Consider the following 18,176-nt stretch of genomic DNA (forward strand, 5'->3'; position numbering starts at 1 on the left):
GACAGCCCAGAGGAGGGAACAGAGGTGAGACCCTATGCATGTGTGTATGGCTTCTCTGGAAAGAGGACTTGAGGGAGCAGTCCAAATGGTGCAAAAGAATGTGGGAGTTTTGTTTTTTGCCTGAATACTCAAGACAGATTTTTCTCTGCCCCTCATGATTTTTTTCTTACACATAAAAATTATTACATTTATATCTTTGTCCTTCTGTTTGGAGAGTGTTGTATCTACAGGAGATGAAAATAGGTCAATGGCAGGAGTGCCCTGCAGCACTCCTCATGAAGATCTGTGTAAAGTAGACTTCATTTCCTTGCAATACACATCTGGAACAATGAAACATTCTAATTTTGAACAATGTAACAAAACAAATTAGCAAGAGGAAACACCAAATATCCTTCCTTTGTTTTCTTTTACTGTACTGGTAGGTATTCTGAGTGCACAGTAACAAGGGGAATGGGAAAAATCAAAGCCCAGTGAAAGAACAACAATACAAAATGATACAGAATATCCCCATGTTTGAGTTTCCTTCTTGTAGCTTCTCTTTAGAGGAAAACTCTTTATTTTATAAGTAAAATCCAATCACAAGTGTCTGGTAGCCTTAAATGAGTTGCAGTACACAAATAGGTTATATTAGTTTGTGTAAGTGTTTCGCCAATGTAACCCCTCCACCAGAGGAAGGAACAAATGGTGTAAATGAAACTGAGACCTGGTCCTGCATCTTCAGAGGCAAACTGAGACATTCAAGAGATGCATATTGCTCAAAGTGACAAATCACATCTACAGCACTGCAGTGCTCAGGACTCTGTGCAGAGGAACTGACTGCATCGGCAGATGATCTATAATCTGGGCTAAACAGGAACCTTCATCAGCACAGGTGACAGCTAAAATTAGCATTGAGAAAACTGATGAAAACATGACGGTGAAGTCCCAGGATGAAAAATAGATTATTCACTGTCAGGGAGAACAATAGGCAGGACACTAAAACTGTTACAAGGTGACAGTGTGTGTAGTGGAAGGAGCTGAAGAAGAAAATAGCAGTAGAAGAGAAACCAAACCCCCTTGGGGAAAACACAGTCATCAGGGATAAAAGGATGCCAACAGTAACACGAGGGGTGAAAACAAGGAAAATTGAGAGATTGAGAGTAGAGCTATACAGCAGGAAGAAATGCTCCATGTGAGAATGACATTGGACAGCCAAGAAAATGAGAACTATCACTATACAAAGGCAGTTATTGTAAAGGAGGTTTTCTAATATATGGCACCAAATATATCGAATACAAAAGTGTCTAGGAAAGGACCTGCTGTAACAAAAAAGACCACAACTGCCTGGCATACCTATTAAATTTCTTAACACTGAGCAAGCAAGGAATACTTTAAGCAGACAAGGAAGACTGCACCTCAGAGAAGTCACCAGTGTACTTCTGAGCAGGCAGCGAGAAAAACAACGCACCAGAAAATATATATTTACTGATAAGGTCTCAGAGGTAACTTCTGGCTAACTTTCTGTTAGTGCAGGGCTGTTACTTCTCACTAAGCAGCCCACTTTCTTGTAGAGATTCATGGCTCCAGGGAGGCTGGCTAGTCGCAGGGTTTGCAGTGTTTGCAATCAAACACTTCACTTGCTATGGAACAAAAGTGCTTACAAATCCTTTGTTAAATAAATATGAGAAAGTATACAGTCTAGGAAATTGCATTCTGCTGAGAAACTCTGCATGAGTGAAAAAGATGTTACATTCGGTGAGAAAATTATATGCTGCAAATAATTCATTCAGCTATAATAAGTAGCTTCAAAAGAGGAGGTCAGTAAAATCCTGGTGCAGGATATTTTTATAGTCTATTTCATATTCATTTTCAGTATAACTGTTATTACTTTATGTGATACTATAACAGCCGCAGACAGCTGAAATAAAACAGAAAATGACAATGAACAGGTTCTCTATGGCATTCACTGCCATAAATTAACAATAGGGGATGGGCTTTATTTTACTGTGGGTTTCTTGATATCCATGAAACCCATCTAGGGTCAACACAAATTGCTAGGGAGGGGAGTGGAAGGCAAAAAGCAGGTGGGGAGGTAGGGGTGAAAGGGAAAACATGACATTTTAAATCCAAAGGAAATTACAATATCTCAGTTTTCTCTCATTCCAACAGGAATTTATTAAACATTTTGGTTTAAAAAAAACCACTGAAGACTGTTTTTTAAATGTCTGTTTTTTACTGTCGTTATGATCTTAAAATAGGAAATACTATTATGATGATAGTGTATTTCAACTGCTAATTGGTATATGATGCAATACACATTTTGAAGCTGAATGCAATTTTAAAGCACTGGAACATCTGATTCAATAAGGAACATTAAAAGACACATTTCCATTAGGGTGTTTTTTCTGAAATTTGAGTAATTCTTGGGGAACATTTCAATGCAGATGAAATGCATCCTTTTTAGAGGGAAAAAATGTTCTCAGAAAGCGTGTAGCCAGTTCTACTTGTTGAGCTTCACCAGCTTTACACCAGCCTTGCTATTCATGGCACAATCTCACAGAGTGCAGGGTAGGCCAGGGGTCCAGGAAGGCCAGGAAGGCCAGGAAGACCAGGAAGACCAGGAAGGCCAGGAAGGTATCCCACCAGTCCCAGCACCCCTGTGCTCCTGGCTCAGCTGCCAGCACTGCATGTGCCCCATCACCCCCTACCAAAGCAGACTTCTGAACATTTTTAAAAAAAACCTATTCCCCTACCTTGGTGAAGGTCAGGCAATCCTTGTCTTGATCTTTATCCTTTATTTCAAAGTCGTAAAGTGCTTTGCCCTGAGGTGGAGCTTGTGGGAGGGGCTTGATGCACTGGATGTAGCTGGCGGGGAAGAAGCCGTGGTTGCCATTGAGCTCCCCGTGGTACCAGTTCTCGTCCACCTTGCGCCGCAGGATGATGAGGTCCCCCTTGTTGAACTTGAGGTCACCAGGCTCCTTTCCCTCATACGTGTACAGGGCTTTGCCATAGGGAAGCTGAGAAACACTCTGGGGAAACAAAACAAATACCTTTAAGCAATCTCCAGCCAGCACCAGTGTAATTCTCAGAGTCATTGTTTAGCTAGAAGCAAACTGATCAGCCATGGTCATTTACCAAATTACCCCAATGACTGCAGTAGACTGCCCCATTATGCTACATGCTGGATCTCAGGAAAACTAGGATGCAGGTAATGATAAGCCTGAGAAAGTAGGTGTGTGACATCAGAGCAGGCACTGTCCATCTCATGTAGCTCAACTGAAACCTGCAGTACCTCTTACACCACCCAGCAGCATTGCTTAATTTGTAAAATATCCTATGTAAGCAGAACTATATGTCTAAACAACTAAACTTGGACATGTTAAAAGGTAAAATATCAGACATTTTGACCCTCAGGGTTGCTTTGGTTTCTGAAGCTCAGAAGAGAGACAAAACAATACATGCTTGATGATTCACAGGGTTACAAAAGCTGGCAAATTGGTAATTTTTCATTGTGTTTGTTTGAGAATCTCCAAACATTTTTGAGTTTGAAGCCTTTTGTTTAGCTTTTGATTCTGTAACCAAATACTCTTATTTCTTTCAAAATCCCCAAGTCTCATGCTACTCACTGAGGGCTACTGTAAACAGTTATAATACTCTTTGTTGCTTATGAATTAATGTCCTTGTGGAAAAGTGGAATAGGCAGAATGCCCCAAATCTTTCTTTTAGAACTAAAAAGAGCTCTGAAGCTTTCACTGTCATTAAAAAAAAATTAAACAAACGTACTAAAAAAACATGGCCCATGAGAAAAAAAAAAAAAGCCTAAGAAGTTCATTGTTTGGTATGATAAAAGAGTGAAACCTATTTGATGGAAGCCACTTGAGTGTGAAGAATCCTTTCCCAAGTTCATTTTGTCCCAGTGAAAGGTAGATTATCTCACCCAGGCCAGGACTGCATTGACAACATTTTGGTGGAAGTACTGGTTCATGCAGCCCCTGTCCTCCCAATCTACTTGCTCCTCTTCTTGCTGAGTCCCATACATCAGGGGGTAACTGTGTTTGACACAGCTTCCTGCTGCTTTGGTCCTGTAACAACTCTTTAGCCCATACTGGAGTAGAAAAGGTATATTGCTTTATTATCCTATGCAATTTTTCATTTTATTTAATTTGAACTAAGAGTCAGCTTGCAAATATATAGCAGCACATAACACAAGGGATGTTAGAGAGGTCCTTTAAAATCAAGCTTCTGTAAGTATTTTGTTTTTTCAGAGTTGTAGTTACAAAAATGACACCTTTTGCATACACATGCTTTTGAGTAGTCTGCTCCCTGCTGTGCATCATGCTTGTCAATGGGGTGTCCTATAGGGACAATGAAAAAGTAAAGCTATATTTAATAAAACACCCTGGTATTCCCCCAGGTGTTTCTAATGCCTGTACTTCTGGATGACATTCCTGTGCCTAAAATAACACTCAGATGCTTTCCCCAGGGGGAAGGTGGAGTGGCCTGACAGAAACACTGCACTTCCAGAAAATGAGACGCTGGGATGACTTTTCATGGTATCTGTTAAAGCCACAAACAGAGGCATTTTTCAATTCTGATGGGTGCACTAAACAGACCTGCTCTGGTGGTGTGGGTTTTGTGCTCTTACACCTGCATTTTGGGCAGGAGGAGGAGAAGCGAGCCCGCTGCCTGCACTGCCTGCCGGCGCCTCCGCCCGCTTCTGGGCGCCAGATGGTCCCTGCAGCAGGCACACACCAGCACACCCATCAAAGAGAAACTTTCTTCAAGGCACCTTCACACACAGGCGTTAACTTACTCATTTTTATTAGGAAAGGCTTTAGTAGCTGTGCAGGTCTTGGAATGCTGTGTGACAGATTTTTTTGCCTACAGCCCACAGTGAAGGAGACAAGCAAAGAGGCACAGCTCTTCAGAGCACGATCCACGTTGTCTGGAGGGGGATTTAATTTCATTCAGATGTGTCTCCAGTTCTAACTTTTCTCATTAGCAATTTGCAGTTTCTCTGCAAATCCTATGTATTCTTCTGAATTTTGCTGTATCTGAATGGAGTTACCCACTTAAAGACCAGTTATTTTGGAAGCTCCTTCAAACACAACTAAAAAAGCATACAATCAACAGCCAGCTAACAAAGCATCAAACAGTCTCTGCCAAATCAGTGGCAGCATCCTACTGATATTTTTCTCTCTGCCAGAATGGTTATTTCCCTTGAAAGCAAAGTGTTGCCCCCCTACACAGCATTTTAAAGATTAAGCATACAATACCATCAAACTCCTTAGGTAAGGCATAGATTGCATTACTCATTTGAAACTAGAATAAAAACCCCACACTAACCTGAAAGACTAGAAAGCCTTGTAGTAATTTAGAAATAAAAGATCCATTACTTTAATTCATGCTGGGAGAAGACAATTTATCAAAGTAAGAGTAAGACTTCTGCCAGGTGCACACTGCTGATCCAGAAACATGCCTGGCAAACACACTCTGCATCACTTACCCTAGCAGGACCTTCCTATTCCCAAGATCTTTGTTGCAATTCAAGGTCAGATCACTTTCTTTACTTTTTAGCCACTTTCTCTTCCCAAGCCTCATTTTACTGTGTAAAAAGGTAATAGCCCCCAGTGCTACAGAAAAGAAAGTAGATTTTACTCCATTGCACACTTCATCAATGAAATTCGTATGCATTACATGCTGGGTTTTTATTGATAATTAATTGATCTGGCTAAAAGATTATTTAGGTCACTGTTTTTACCTTCACCTGATGCAAATGAAGACTTTTAAGAAAAACAAACCAACTGCCAGACATAGATTTGAAATCTGGCATTGCTTTATCTGGAGACCTTAATGTGGGAATTTTGCGGTTTAGGTGCTCGTGTTCCTCTTCTCCTTCATGCGCTTATCTGTGGAACATCTAGGAGCTGTCCTACCAGACAAGATCTGGCAACTGACAGTGGGATGGACTTCTAAAAAAAACTGTTCAAATTATCAGCTACAGCTTTTCTAATTCTCAATCACAGCTTTTCAACTAAAAATTCTAGAGGCATTTTTTTAAGGTGAACATGTTATTTACTGGAAAATATACCCTCCTACTGAAAAATTGAGACATTTCCCAGCCTTTCTGTAAGGCCCTATGCACCCATTTTGATTTGAGCATCCCATGCAAATCTTGCATTTACTGTGGCCAAGGTACCAGTGTCCTCTAATAATTTTCAAATAAAGCTATTCCTGTGTTCTAAAGCTTTAAGTGTCTGTCAAATCAACCAAAGAGACAAATTTTATATCACAATTACAATAAAAAATTCAAACAAAACAAAAAGCAAAAAAACCAAAATATCCCCAACTAATCAACCAACAAATCCCAAACATGCAAGATAAACTCTTGAAGCTTCTTTGATTATATATTCTGGCCCAAAGATCTAGCTTTCAGTGAACTTTTTTATGGTCACATTATATTAATGGTTCCTAAGAAGCATATTTTTGGAAGTTTCCCCTTATTATTCCTATTTTTGGTTAATTCATAAGTGAGAAGCAGATCAGATTCAGAAATTTCCCCTGAACTACATCTGAAAGGAGGGAGCATTAAGCATATTTTAGAAATAGAATAAAAATAATCTCTGCTGCTGTTTGCTAGCTGTAACATGTTTCTTAGAAATCTTCCTCTGATCTTGATTATCTTCCTCACTGACAATCTTTGTGCAGACAATTCTGGCCTGTGCACTCCCCTCTTCTTCACTTGACTCTCCCAACTCACAGGAAAGGAGGTTGGCCAGGACTGATATCCGACTGACGTTCAAACTCCCCAAGCCCTGCTGGTGAGCATGTTCTTCCCATTTTATGTTCAAAACCTTGGCTCGTGCCCTGTCCTATTTCCCCACAGGTCTTTATTCTATGCAGCAGCATTTCAGTCAGAAATCATCACCTTCAGAATGCCCAGGTGGTCTTTCCTACAAAACCTTCTAATCTAAACGAGGATATAAAGTATCATCCCAGAGATCAGACTTAAGCAAAGCAGAGACAGGCGAGGTTCAGGTGAGGCAAAGCACACAGAAGTGTTTCTCCAGCAACTGCAGGAGGCTCACACTTTCCTCTTGCTCCCTGCTTCAGCAGAGCAAATCCTCCTTACCCTTCCTGTGCCCATTCCATGCATGAGCACTGCCACAGCAACTGCTGGTGGACAGCGCTGAGCCTCTGCACTACACCCTGGGCATGTACTTCATCCCCTGCTCCTCCACCTAAGTCCCTGCTCATCCATGGGGCCCCATCTTGGCATCTTCTGCCTCACTATGTCCATGGAGAGGACCTTCCTTTCCAAGTCTAGCCCAGCAGCATCATGCTGCTCCTCTCCCCATGCCACTGAGCTTCACATTGCCACTCCTGCATTCAGGAACCAATGTGGTGGCAGCCTGGCTGTTCTGTGAGGAGCTCAGCAGAGACCACCAGCCCACTCCCTTCCTCCAAGTCAGCTCCTGACCTGTGCTTCACTGTGAGGAGCCCCTCCCATCAACCCCCTCCCCAGATGCCATGAAATCTGGTCAGGCGTAACGCAGGTGGCTGCAAAATTAAACAGCCTCGACATCTGACTGCATCAAGTAGGTGATTTGCCCTGCTGGCTTATTGTGAGGCTAACTGGCATTTGGCTATGATGTGTATTAAATTTCATTTTCTGTGTGGGTGTGTATAGAAATAAAAAAATTAAGAAAGGAAGAAAGGAAGGGATGAAGTCACAGTCAATGGCAACAGCCAGTTTCTTTTTCCTGCCACTAAATCCATGCTGGCACGATGCTGAATACTGCCAAAGGTTTCTTTTCTATTTCAGCAATCAATACTGACGTGAAAGCCTGAAGCGTTAATATGCTGAAAATCCCCCTTGCAGAAGACTCAATGATATGTTGGCAACTCAATCATTCTGCATTTGTGTTTCAGCAATGTCAAATAGCAGCAGTTAAGCAGAAACCTGCTGGCAAATTGACAAATAACAGCCATGAAGCAATTAACTGGCAAAGCTGGAGCATTCTTCATTATGTATCCTGAAGAACAAAAGGAATGGGAAAAAACCCAAACATGCTTGCTTCCAATAAATTCTCCCAGTAGAAAGCTTAGTAGAATGTGAGCTGCCCAGATAGAGTAGGTCTTCAGTTTTCAAAAGTTACAGAAAATAAACCTTTCCCAGTGTGCTCAAAAGCAATGCAGGCTCCATCAGGGGTCAGAGCCTGCCAACTTCTGCATGCAGGACTTGGTGGAGGAGGTCACTGCTTCAAAAAAATGTCTAATGCTTACCTAAAGTGCTATGCGGATGCCTATAAAACAAGAAATCAAAAATAAAATAAGTAGGGCAAGGCATCCAGCTACTAAACCCAGACAGAAATGCTTGATCCAACCCTTCTCTCAAACTAAGTTTGTGTTTAGATCCTTGAAAGCCTAGAAACCTCTTGAGGCTCCAGCTATGGCTCCTCTCTACAACAGCAAAGCAGAAGATTGTTTTTCTGCAGTGTGAAAGCCATGTTAATGCTGAAGGGTAATTCTCTTGCCCAAGCTCTTGCTTTGTGCAGCTCAAACTGTGCAAAAAGCTCAACCTCACTGCTTCAAGGGGTTCCCTTGCACATGGAAATCCCCACAAGAGGCAGGTGTGATGCTGCCTGCCCCATGGGGCAGCAGTCACCTGACCCTTATGTCACGGGGTGAAAGAATCAAAGAATTGGAGAAATGCAAAAGGTGGAGGAGTATTTAACTCCTGTTTCCCTTTGCTCCATGAGTCTTGATCATCATCTGAGCTAGAGGTGAAGCAGGAGGGGATAAAGCCAAACAACCTCAGAAGACACTGCTGTAACAGCCTGATAAGAACACTGCTAGGGACAATAATTTTTATTTTTTTTAAAGTCTGTAATAAGTCACTTCAGCAAAACACACTGGCATGTTACTTGTTGCAGTCCTTCAAAATTCTCCAAGATCTATCTCCATATCCCCCATACTCCAAATATATTTCTGAAGAGTCTGTTCCTCTGCATGAATGTATATACATTTATCTCTTTCATCAAGCACTATCAAGTGTAAACATCCAAAGTAAATTCAAAGTCGATAAAAATAAAAGGAAAAAGTAATGAAAAGTAATTAAAAGTATGCACATCTCAGTGGTAAAATACAGTTAAACACTGTAAAATACAGTTAAGCTATTACTGTAGAGCATAAATAATAATTAAAACACATACTGCTAATTTTTTGCTCCATTACTCCGAAGCATCAGGCATTACTCTGAATTTCCCAGTCTACACAAGCAAAGATTCAGCAGCGACAGTTTGGACTGAATTTACGTTTTCCAACTGGTAGGAAACTCCCCACAAGCAGGCTGGGTAGCACTTCAGCATATGGTTTCCTGACACCCATAAGAGCTGTGCAGAAATCCCAGCAGCTGTGCTGGAGAGGACCAGGGCTGCATGATGGAGCATCCATCAGCAGGACTGCTGAGGAGGAGACGGGCTACTCTATTCCCTATAACTACCCTATTACTGGGATCTCGGCATCCAAAACTCCCATTCAAATCAGCTGAGAGCAATTTAAATCATGAGCCTGCTCGGATCCCTTTAGGACACAGAAGTGGAAGGCAGTCTGGCACAATAAACAGCTCCATTGTGGTGGCAGTGACAGCCGTGTCTGCCGGACTTGGCAGGGCAGCAGGGACTGTGCACTGCCCACTTGCTCCTCACCACCCTGCCTGCTGTGCTCCCTGTCAGTTTAACACCTTTCCAGAGCAATACCTTTCACCTACATTAAAACACGTTGCTCAGTCAGCCCTAGGAAGCGGAGACAGCACTTGTACCTGCAGCGAGCTGAAGAAACAAGGGTTTGAGGCAAACTTTAGCCAGTGCAGTTAAAACAATTAATGTATACTGCCACCAGATCTGTGACCTGCAGAGTTTTTAGTGGCTTTTGTCCTCAAGAAGAACTTTCAGGGTGACACATCATAAATCATCATCATATCTCACAGCAAAAACTCTCAAAAGTGTTCTGTCTTCTGTGTTAGATGGTCCATCTTAAGTGCAGTGATTCAGAAGTACAGGTCACCTGTCCAACATATCTCAACAGTGACACTGCAGCATTTGCTTTCACAGAAAGCTGATTACAGGAAAATTAATCAAAGAGAATCTAAATTTCCACAAAGAAGCAAAGACAAAACCCAGTTATATGCAATTAATCAGCTCAGTGTGACAAATCAGTAAAAGCCTGAAAAATCACACTTTGTGTGTACAATCTTTTTGAAATCAACTTTAAGAATAAACGTATTTGAAATGACAATAGAAACAGCACCATGGAGAATGAAAACTGAATGTAGTAGTTTATATACTCTGGAAAGTGGCATGTTTATTGATAGTGCCATATAGGTATTAATTAATGACAATAAAAATAAAAGTTCTTAACTAAAGCTTTCCTGTTTTAGTTGATGAAATGATTACCTAACATTTAGACCCTGACCCTTGTTGATGGTGCTGCAGATAGGCTGCAGTCCTTGTGACACCTGAAGACACATGCAGACAACATGTACTTTAGGTGAGCATGGCTCCCACCTGGAGTAGAAGGGAAAATGCTTTTCCAAAACTAAAAGGTTTTTGGAATGTCTCTGCACATTTGCAAGGGGTAGCCTTTATACATGGAGAGGAAGTGTCCAAGCAGATTAGGAGCCTATCTGCCATTTCCAGAAATGACTTCTGCAATTAGCATGAAGATACCAGGGGAATTGCTCAACAGATGGAGCATGAAGGCAGGAAGGTACAGCATTATTCTAGCACATTGACATTGCTCTACAATGAACAGGGAACAACAGTGCTCACCACCCCAGAACAGCACAGGCTGGTGCTCATCCCCTTCAGCAATGGGCCAGTGGAGCACAAACTGATCTTCCAAGAGAACAGTGTCTGCCGAGGTTGTTGTGTAGTTTATCTGGCAAACAGCCACAACTTGCAATTCACCTAATAAGGTCCATATTTATACACAGAAAGATTAAAGAATGTTTCAAAGTTTCTCCTAGCAAATGCAGTTGATGCATGCAGCACAACTGAGAAAAAAACAGAAGGCTTTCCACTGCACAGCTTTTCACATAGGTCTGTCAGGGATTGTCCACTTTACCAATATTAGAGCTGAGTTAATTTTACAGTCCAATGCCATTTCTCTCAGAAAGATTCACAACTTGAATGGAAGAGTGCATCTGATCTCATAATTGCAGCTAATAGCTTCATGTCCTCTGCACAGTTCACATTGCTTCAGCACCTCACTCACTATCTATCAATATTTACACATTCAAAGATCTCTATTTCTTAGTTTGTTTAAGTGAAGTATTTTCAAACTACATGCTGTCCTACTAAACAACACATGATATTCAGGGTCAGGTTGGATTTCCAGCAGTGAGTTCACAGTTGTGGTTGCCCAGAGAATTAGTGGGTAACTCCAGCCAGCTGTTTAACCATGTCAGCCCAAAGTCCCTCCAGTTCTGCAAAGCCCCAGTGCTTCCAAACTCTCTACTCTTTAATAAGTGGTACGGTGAACACACTGCTGGAATTGCAGGTCAGTTTCTGGTTTCAGTTGAACCACTTTAATTCCGTTGATCTTGATGAAGTGGTGTGGATGTATAGAAAATTCCTACCTGGTAGAAAGCTTTACCTTACAAGTTCTCTTCTCTGAAACAAAGCTGAATGTCTGGCAGCCTCTATTGAGGAGAATATTTAGTGGTCTCTTGTGCTGGCCATAGCCTTTACAAAAGCTATTAGACACTTCAGAGCAGAAGCTGGTCTACAAAACATCCCAACCAACAGCCGACACAACTTCTAACCCAAGTATGCAGTGTGGCTTCCTGAGTAAAGACAAAATATGACAAAATATACCTCAGCTGACTGCCTCACAAGGGCAAGAGCCACAAAACACTTCCTGAGCTTCAGGAACGGGTGGTGGGTTAACACGGAAAAAATAACAAATAACAGAAGAAAAAAATTTCCAGTGCAACTCTACTAAGCAGTTGAGCAGTTCAAAGAGGAAAGACAGCACAGTTGGCTACATTTAGCCTGACAGAGCCATCAATAGAGACAAATTAAATAGGAGCTCCCTTGAAGCTGCTGAGAAACACAAAAAGACTTCCTTATATTGAAGGCACTACAACATTATATCTTTAAGGTTGCCTTGTGTCCTCAATTCAAAGTGTCTTAAAACCTTTAAATAAACATGAAATCTCTCATTGATTACTCCCCAGATGACACCACTTTGGTCAGAACCATGACCCAGTTTTCCCAGCCCCCTAACAGAAACAGTCCTTGCTTGCTTTAATAAAAGAGATGAGTAAAAGTCAGTTCCCTGTGCAGTTTTGAGAGCCTGAAGTTTTTTTCAGGCTTCTTCACTTCCACAATGGCAGCATTTACAGTTCTGGAATTTTCCACAATTCCTTATGCTGTAGGTCACAGCAAGAAAAAAAATAACACTTTGGGGAAAATACAAGAAGTATTGCATAAAAGCCCATAACATGAATCTCTGCTGTAACTGCTTCATTTGATCTTTCCTGGTGGAAGCTGACGAAGCACGGGATAGCTTACATTTTCCAGCAGTGTCTTTGTAACTCTGCTAGCCAGCCCAATACCTCTGGTTTACTTTCCAGCCTTTCCACATCTTTCTTTTTTGGCTCTTTGCCTTGTGACTCAAGTGTTTCCTAAGCAGAAACCCTCTCCCACCCCAGGAAGGACTTTATGGTCCAGTCCTGCTACAACTCATCAGAGCTGGGTTTCCTCCAGACAGAGACCAGGCAGGTCACAGCTCAGAGGTCCTACTCCCACACCCTGCTCTTTTGGGACTTTTCTATTGCAACTTTTTCCCTCTCAGCTGGACCACAGGGAAGGGAGAGGGGTAAAGAAGGGCCTGGAGATGAAGCTGCCCCACAATTGGAGTGGGCAGCTGTTATTTACCATCTGGCAAAGCTCCCAGAGCTCAACAGAGGGAGCCCCACTCCGGTGAATCTTGCTGGGATTGCTACCAGTAGAGAAGAGACTTCATTAATTTTTTTTCCTTTTTTTTTAACATAAATAAATTCACACCAGGAAAATCTTTGTCCTCTCTTTCTCCCTCCCTTTCCACAAATGTTAACTTAAAGGTTACACAAGAGCTTCTTCCATAATTTCAGACACTGAGAATTAAGAAAACTGGTGCCTGAAACAACACAAGCCACTTTGGCAGCCTCAGCTCATAGGCTGCAGTGCCCAAAGAAAACAATCTAGAAAAATTTAAAAATTAAGGATTTTCTAAAATTAGCTTTCTGAGGTGACACAGGTGGGGATTACTCCTCCATAAGGACACCTGCATTTACTGAAGAGCTGAGGAGTCTCTGAGGCAGTCAGAGTATTGCAAGGCCTGAAGGGTGAAACAGGGATGGTTTTTTACAGGGGACTGAGCAGGATCACTGCCAGGGTTTCCAAGGAGTATGGGAGAGGCAGTATCAGATAAAAGACCTTTAAGTCCCTCTGATATGGGAATGGAATGAAAAGTCTCCACCCAAAGAACCTGCCTGTGGTGTCAGGGTGCCCTGTAAACTGAAATGGATAAATGGGTGAAGGATGAGAAGCCAGACTTGATTTTTATTTCTGATGAAGGGGAGGATCTGAAATCCCTATTTAAACCCCAACTTCGTAAAACATCACATTTTATTTATTTATGCAGCTTTTACTTTTTTGCTTTATGACAAATAAATGTGCCTAAGAAGCACCTCTTTCTGCTGTATCTTTTTCACTTCATGTGACCACAGAGCAGATTCCAGCCCTATAAAACTGAAAATATATCCTCTGCTTTCCACTTGTCCAAAGTTTTCATACGACAGCTTTAAAAAATGTACTCTAAGAGAACTTTCTGAGGTGGTATTCACAGTATTACCTGAACCGTGCCTTCCCTGAACTGACAGGGCGTTTGATAAATGCACCGTGGACTGCATACACAGTGGAGCTAAAGAACATGTTTCCTTGGTAGCTCAGTTGTAAACTTCAATAGGTGGATAAATTCCCATGTCACTAGAGAATATTTACAACTGAACCTTATTTATCAGCAGCGTGCCCTTACCAACAGCCCACAAAAATCCTGTTATACAAAAATGGCTATGGCTCTTTTTTCATACTTAAATGAAAATCACGGAGGTTTCTTTTGCACCAGGACAAGTTTTATAGCCAGTGAGAAGAAACTGCATTAGGAGATGCTAATGTTGAAATATTCTTGGCTCAAAATGTCAGTGTGAGAGGAGCTAGCTCATCCACATCTGCACTGTGAGAGCAGCCTCCTCCTCCCCTTGCTGTTGGAGAAATTCTCAAGTGAGACCCCATCGGGAGTGTCCATCCTCTCATGGTCTGAAGAAACGTACATGATGACCCACTTGCCAGGAATTTAGAGAAATTATTTTCCCTCTGTTTGCTGGGACTAGCAATATGAAAATATCTGCTATGCAATAAAAATGAAAAATTTGTGCCTTTCAAATCACAGCATTTCAGCCCTGTTTATCAGAAGTATCCCCGTGGTTGTTATTCTCCCTCAAAGAGGACCTTACTTTTCAGAATCCCTGCCCACTCCTTGGAGGGACTGCAGGCTCCCTGACATCCCCCAGCCTGCCTCCACTTTGTTCTCCTACCCAGATCCCGTGCCCTGAAATGATTCATTAGCTGCAATTTACTGACACACGCTTTCTTCATGCAGATGATTAGGAGCTGCTTTCAGGCCTCAGTCCCGCTGTCAGGACAGGCTGGCACCTTTCTGCACGTCAGCAGCTGCTGCCAGGAGGGCTTTAATCAGCTCTGACTCTGACAGGTGCTGGGCACTCTGGGCAGGGGTGCCCACTGTGCCAAAGAGGTCAAAGAGCGCCTTGCACTCCAGTGCTGCCATCCTCATCTCCTCTGGGCTGGAAAAGGCCCCTCCACTGCTGTGCTGGGCTCCCATTAGGAGCAGTTCAGCTTTTTTCTTGCCGGAGCAAACCTCTGTGCAGTTTGATGTTCGGAAGCAACAGCAGTCGGAGCAGACAAGGAAAACATCAAGGAAGATACAAGGCTTCGTAATGCAAATCATGCTTTTATATCGTTCTCCCAAATCCCCTTTGGGGAGAGGAAAGTTGATTATCTACTGAATATGGGTCAAATTTATGCCTTAAGGATCTTGCAGCACTTTGGCTGCTTGCTGACATAGTATGGGGCTCCTTGCTGCCTTTTCAGGTTAATGCTTTCAAAGTGCTGTCCCTGGGCATCATCATCATCATCACCATCCCCAATTTCATAATATTACTAAAAAAATTAATTTCCTACGCCCACTCCCAGGAGTTTCTCTCATGCTGAACTTAATTGATACTTCCTCCTGCACTCTGAGGAATGATTAAAATGAATGCTGCACATGTTAGGAAGCACCTTGGATTTCAAACTCTGCATGGTTTCTAATTAAAGAGACACACACAGGATGCTTGTGCTACATTTCACTCCTCTCTAAGGCTATTATTATTACATACATTTCAGCAGTAGTCAAAAGAGTCTCCTCTACCTCACATAATAGGATCCTGATTTAGACTGGATAATCACCAGTCACTGATCTGGGTGAAAAATGTCTTTAGGAAAGGGAAAAGAAAAGGCTTGTGCTGTAACCAGCCCTCTGGCAGAGAGATTGATATTAATGACAGAAGTGTTTGAATTTCTGGATAACCTAGACTATATAGTATCCAATGTTAAGCACTGGCTAATGAAGTACAATAAATAAAAAAGAAAAACCAGCTAGAAAACCCCCATCATAATCAGGGGTGCCTGATGTTCAGAGATTTTGGAGGAAAAATGTACAGCTATGTGGATGTCAGCACTATTCCCATACTTCCCTACCCAGTTTTCTGGTGTCTCTGTGTCTTGGTGATAAATACTTGATTCCTCGATAAAACTGCTTGACTTCAGGTACAATTTTTGAAATGTTGGTGACCTTTACCTACCTCAGGAAATCTCAGGACCCAAGTGCCAGGGAGGAAACAACCAGTGCTGAAATCTTGCCCCAGTTAGTTAGACATCTGCATCATCAGCACCTGCATTTGACATCTACAGGGCTGCACAACAAAGCTAATACCCCCGCTTTTCTGTGAGAAGATATGGGGCTGTAAAGCTCAGAGGGGAAAATATTTCACATGGATGTGTTATTGATACAAAGTCAGCTCATAAACCCCATCTTGCAAAGCTGTGCAGTCATTTTGAAAACTGCATTTACACCTTGCTAGATGCAATGACCTGACTGTTTTCCAAGGCCAGCTTCTGACTTTGCTTACATGAATGTAAATAAATCAAGTGCTCTCCCACTGCTCATAATGACAGTGTTCCTGATTGTCACTGTGGTGGCAGCACACTCAAGTTCTGTGGCAAATGACACCGGGGGAAATGCTATGATAGCAACCCTATACTGCATTGCATGCATGTTTTACCACCAAGTAATACTTAAAATATGGGATCCATTTGCTTTTCCAATGTCTTGTGAAATGCTACAGGTTATAAATAATTCAAACCAATAATAACAGGATGTCTGGGCATTTCTTTTTCAGGTTTAAGAAGGTAACTGTCTAACTTGGTGAAATAAACTGCTTTTACTGAAATAGTTTTCTCCTGATAAGTTAGATAATATTTTTTTTTCCTGATAAGGAAATGGTTTATAATTAGACACACTGCATAATAGCAATGGAAAAAGACTTAACAAACTTAACAACAAAGCAAAATAGTGCTGGTGTATACATTTTTATTACTTATTCTTCTCTGTATGGTTTCAAATCCCTTCAGAATAGAATTGAACCCCTGTGCCTCTACCTTGGGTTAATGCTACAATCACAGGGATATTGTATGGAACAGGCTTCTTCTCTCTCCATGTTATAAAACTGAAAAGTATTTTGCTTTTCAAAGATAGGTTTTAGACACAACTTTGGGAAAGGATTAGGGTATATCTCACAAAAGGAAGAAGAGACTTTGGCCCCTGAGAGGGGCAGAACTAAGACATGCAATCCTCAACACTTCCCTAGCAGCTAAATCAGCACACTAGCTTTACCTCTCCCCTCCTTCAGCTAGCACCTCAGGCTCCCAGCCTGCCCTAACTCTTCTCACTGGGATCCAGGACAGTGACTCTGATATGGAAGCAAGACATCTGCAAAACACAGGTGAAGTATGGAGTTCAGTGTTGCTTGGAAAAAAAAAAAATAAAGATACTCTGAAAAAGACTACATCTTGAATTTCCATGACCTCAAAACCAATTCAGCTTTATTTCTTTGCTCATTATGCTTAATTATTCCATCATACTGCCTTCAGAAAGCTATTCATAGTTATGTGTGTCATATGAACTCAGCACATCTGAAGTCCAAGTGTCTGTAAGTGCATTTTGTGAAATAGCATTGAGTGCTCTGTGGTCAAGTTGTGTCTCTCTGAACTGCTGGAGAAAGCTGCAACTCCCTGGCCTCTCCCAGCAGTGGGACCTAGAAGAAAGACTTTGAGAAAGAAGTGGCCAAGGGTGCAATTTTATGACATGTGAGCCCATCTTCAGGCAAATCCTTGCTGGTTGGTGTGTCTGTGGATTTAGCTCCCGGAGCTGCCTCCTCTGGCTGTGAGATGAGGACAATGTGCTGCTGCACAAGGAGTGCAATGGGACTTCACATCTAATGGGAGGGCTCGGAAGGGAACCAGAACCCCCTTTTAGAGCAGCAGCCCCCAAATGGCTCATCACTACCCTGAACACATCATTTCAGTATGACAGTAAGTGATAGCTCCAAGTCTGAGAAAGCACAGTGGATCTTTCACTTGAGCAGATGGGAATTACCCTGCTATATTTCAAAGGATGAGAATTTAATTTCCATATCATGCCAGTGCTTTCTTTACACCACCTTATACCCCTGCCTGCCAGAATCTCAACTAAGGAATTGTCCATATCCTTGTTTGAATGTTTTCATGGATTTAGAACTTGAAAGATTGTATCTGTGCTCAGAAATTATGCATAAGTCCATTACAGCACAACAATAATTCAGCTGTAATTGCCTAGCAGTGCAGGCTGGAACAAAGCAAGTATGAGTAAATCCAGAATCTGAGCAAATATGAGAAAAGTCAAGAAATAATGGAAAGAAGACCCCTTTGAGACTGCTGGACTCCCACATGGCCTCTGAGTCTAGTCCTCTGCAATCATAAAGAAATGTTGTA

At 42.0% G+C, this 18,176-nt stretch overlaps 1 protein-coding gene across 1 annotated transcript in view; it reads right to left on the reverse strand.

The window, feature by feature from the left end:
* Window positions 1–18,176, reverse strand: part of SH3RF3 (SH3 domain containing ring finger 3) — a 120,237-nt gene that overhangs the window by 90,059 nt on the left and 12,002 nt on the right. Inside the window, exon 2 of the mRNA XM_039714497.1 lies at window positions 2,733–3,008. Coding sequence (XP_039570431.1) covers window positions 2,733–3,008 — 276 coding nt within the window. The remainder of the gene's footprint in view (window positions 1–2,732; window positions 3,009–18,176) is intronic.

The sequence above is a fragment of the Passer montanus genome, unplaced genomic scaffold, assembly GCF_014805655.1.
Source record: "Passer montanus isolate IOZ18808 unplaced genomic scaffold, ASM1480565v1 scaffold3, whole genome shotgun sequence".
NCBI lineage: Eukaryota > Metazoa > Chordata > Aves > Passeriformes > Passeridae > Passer > Passer montanus.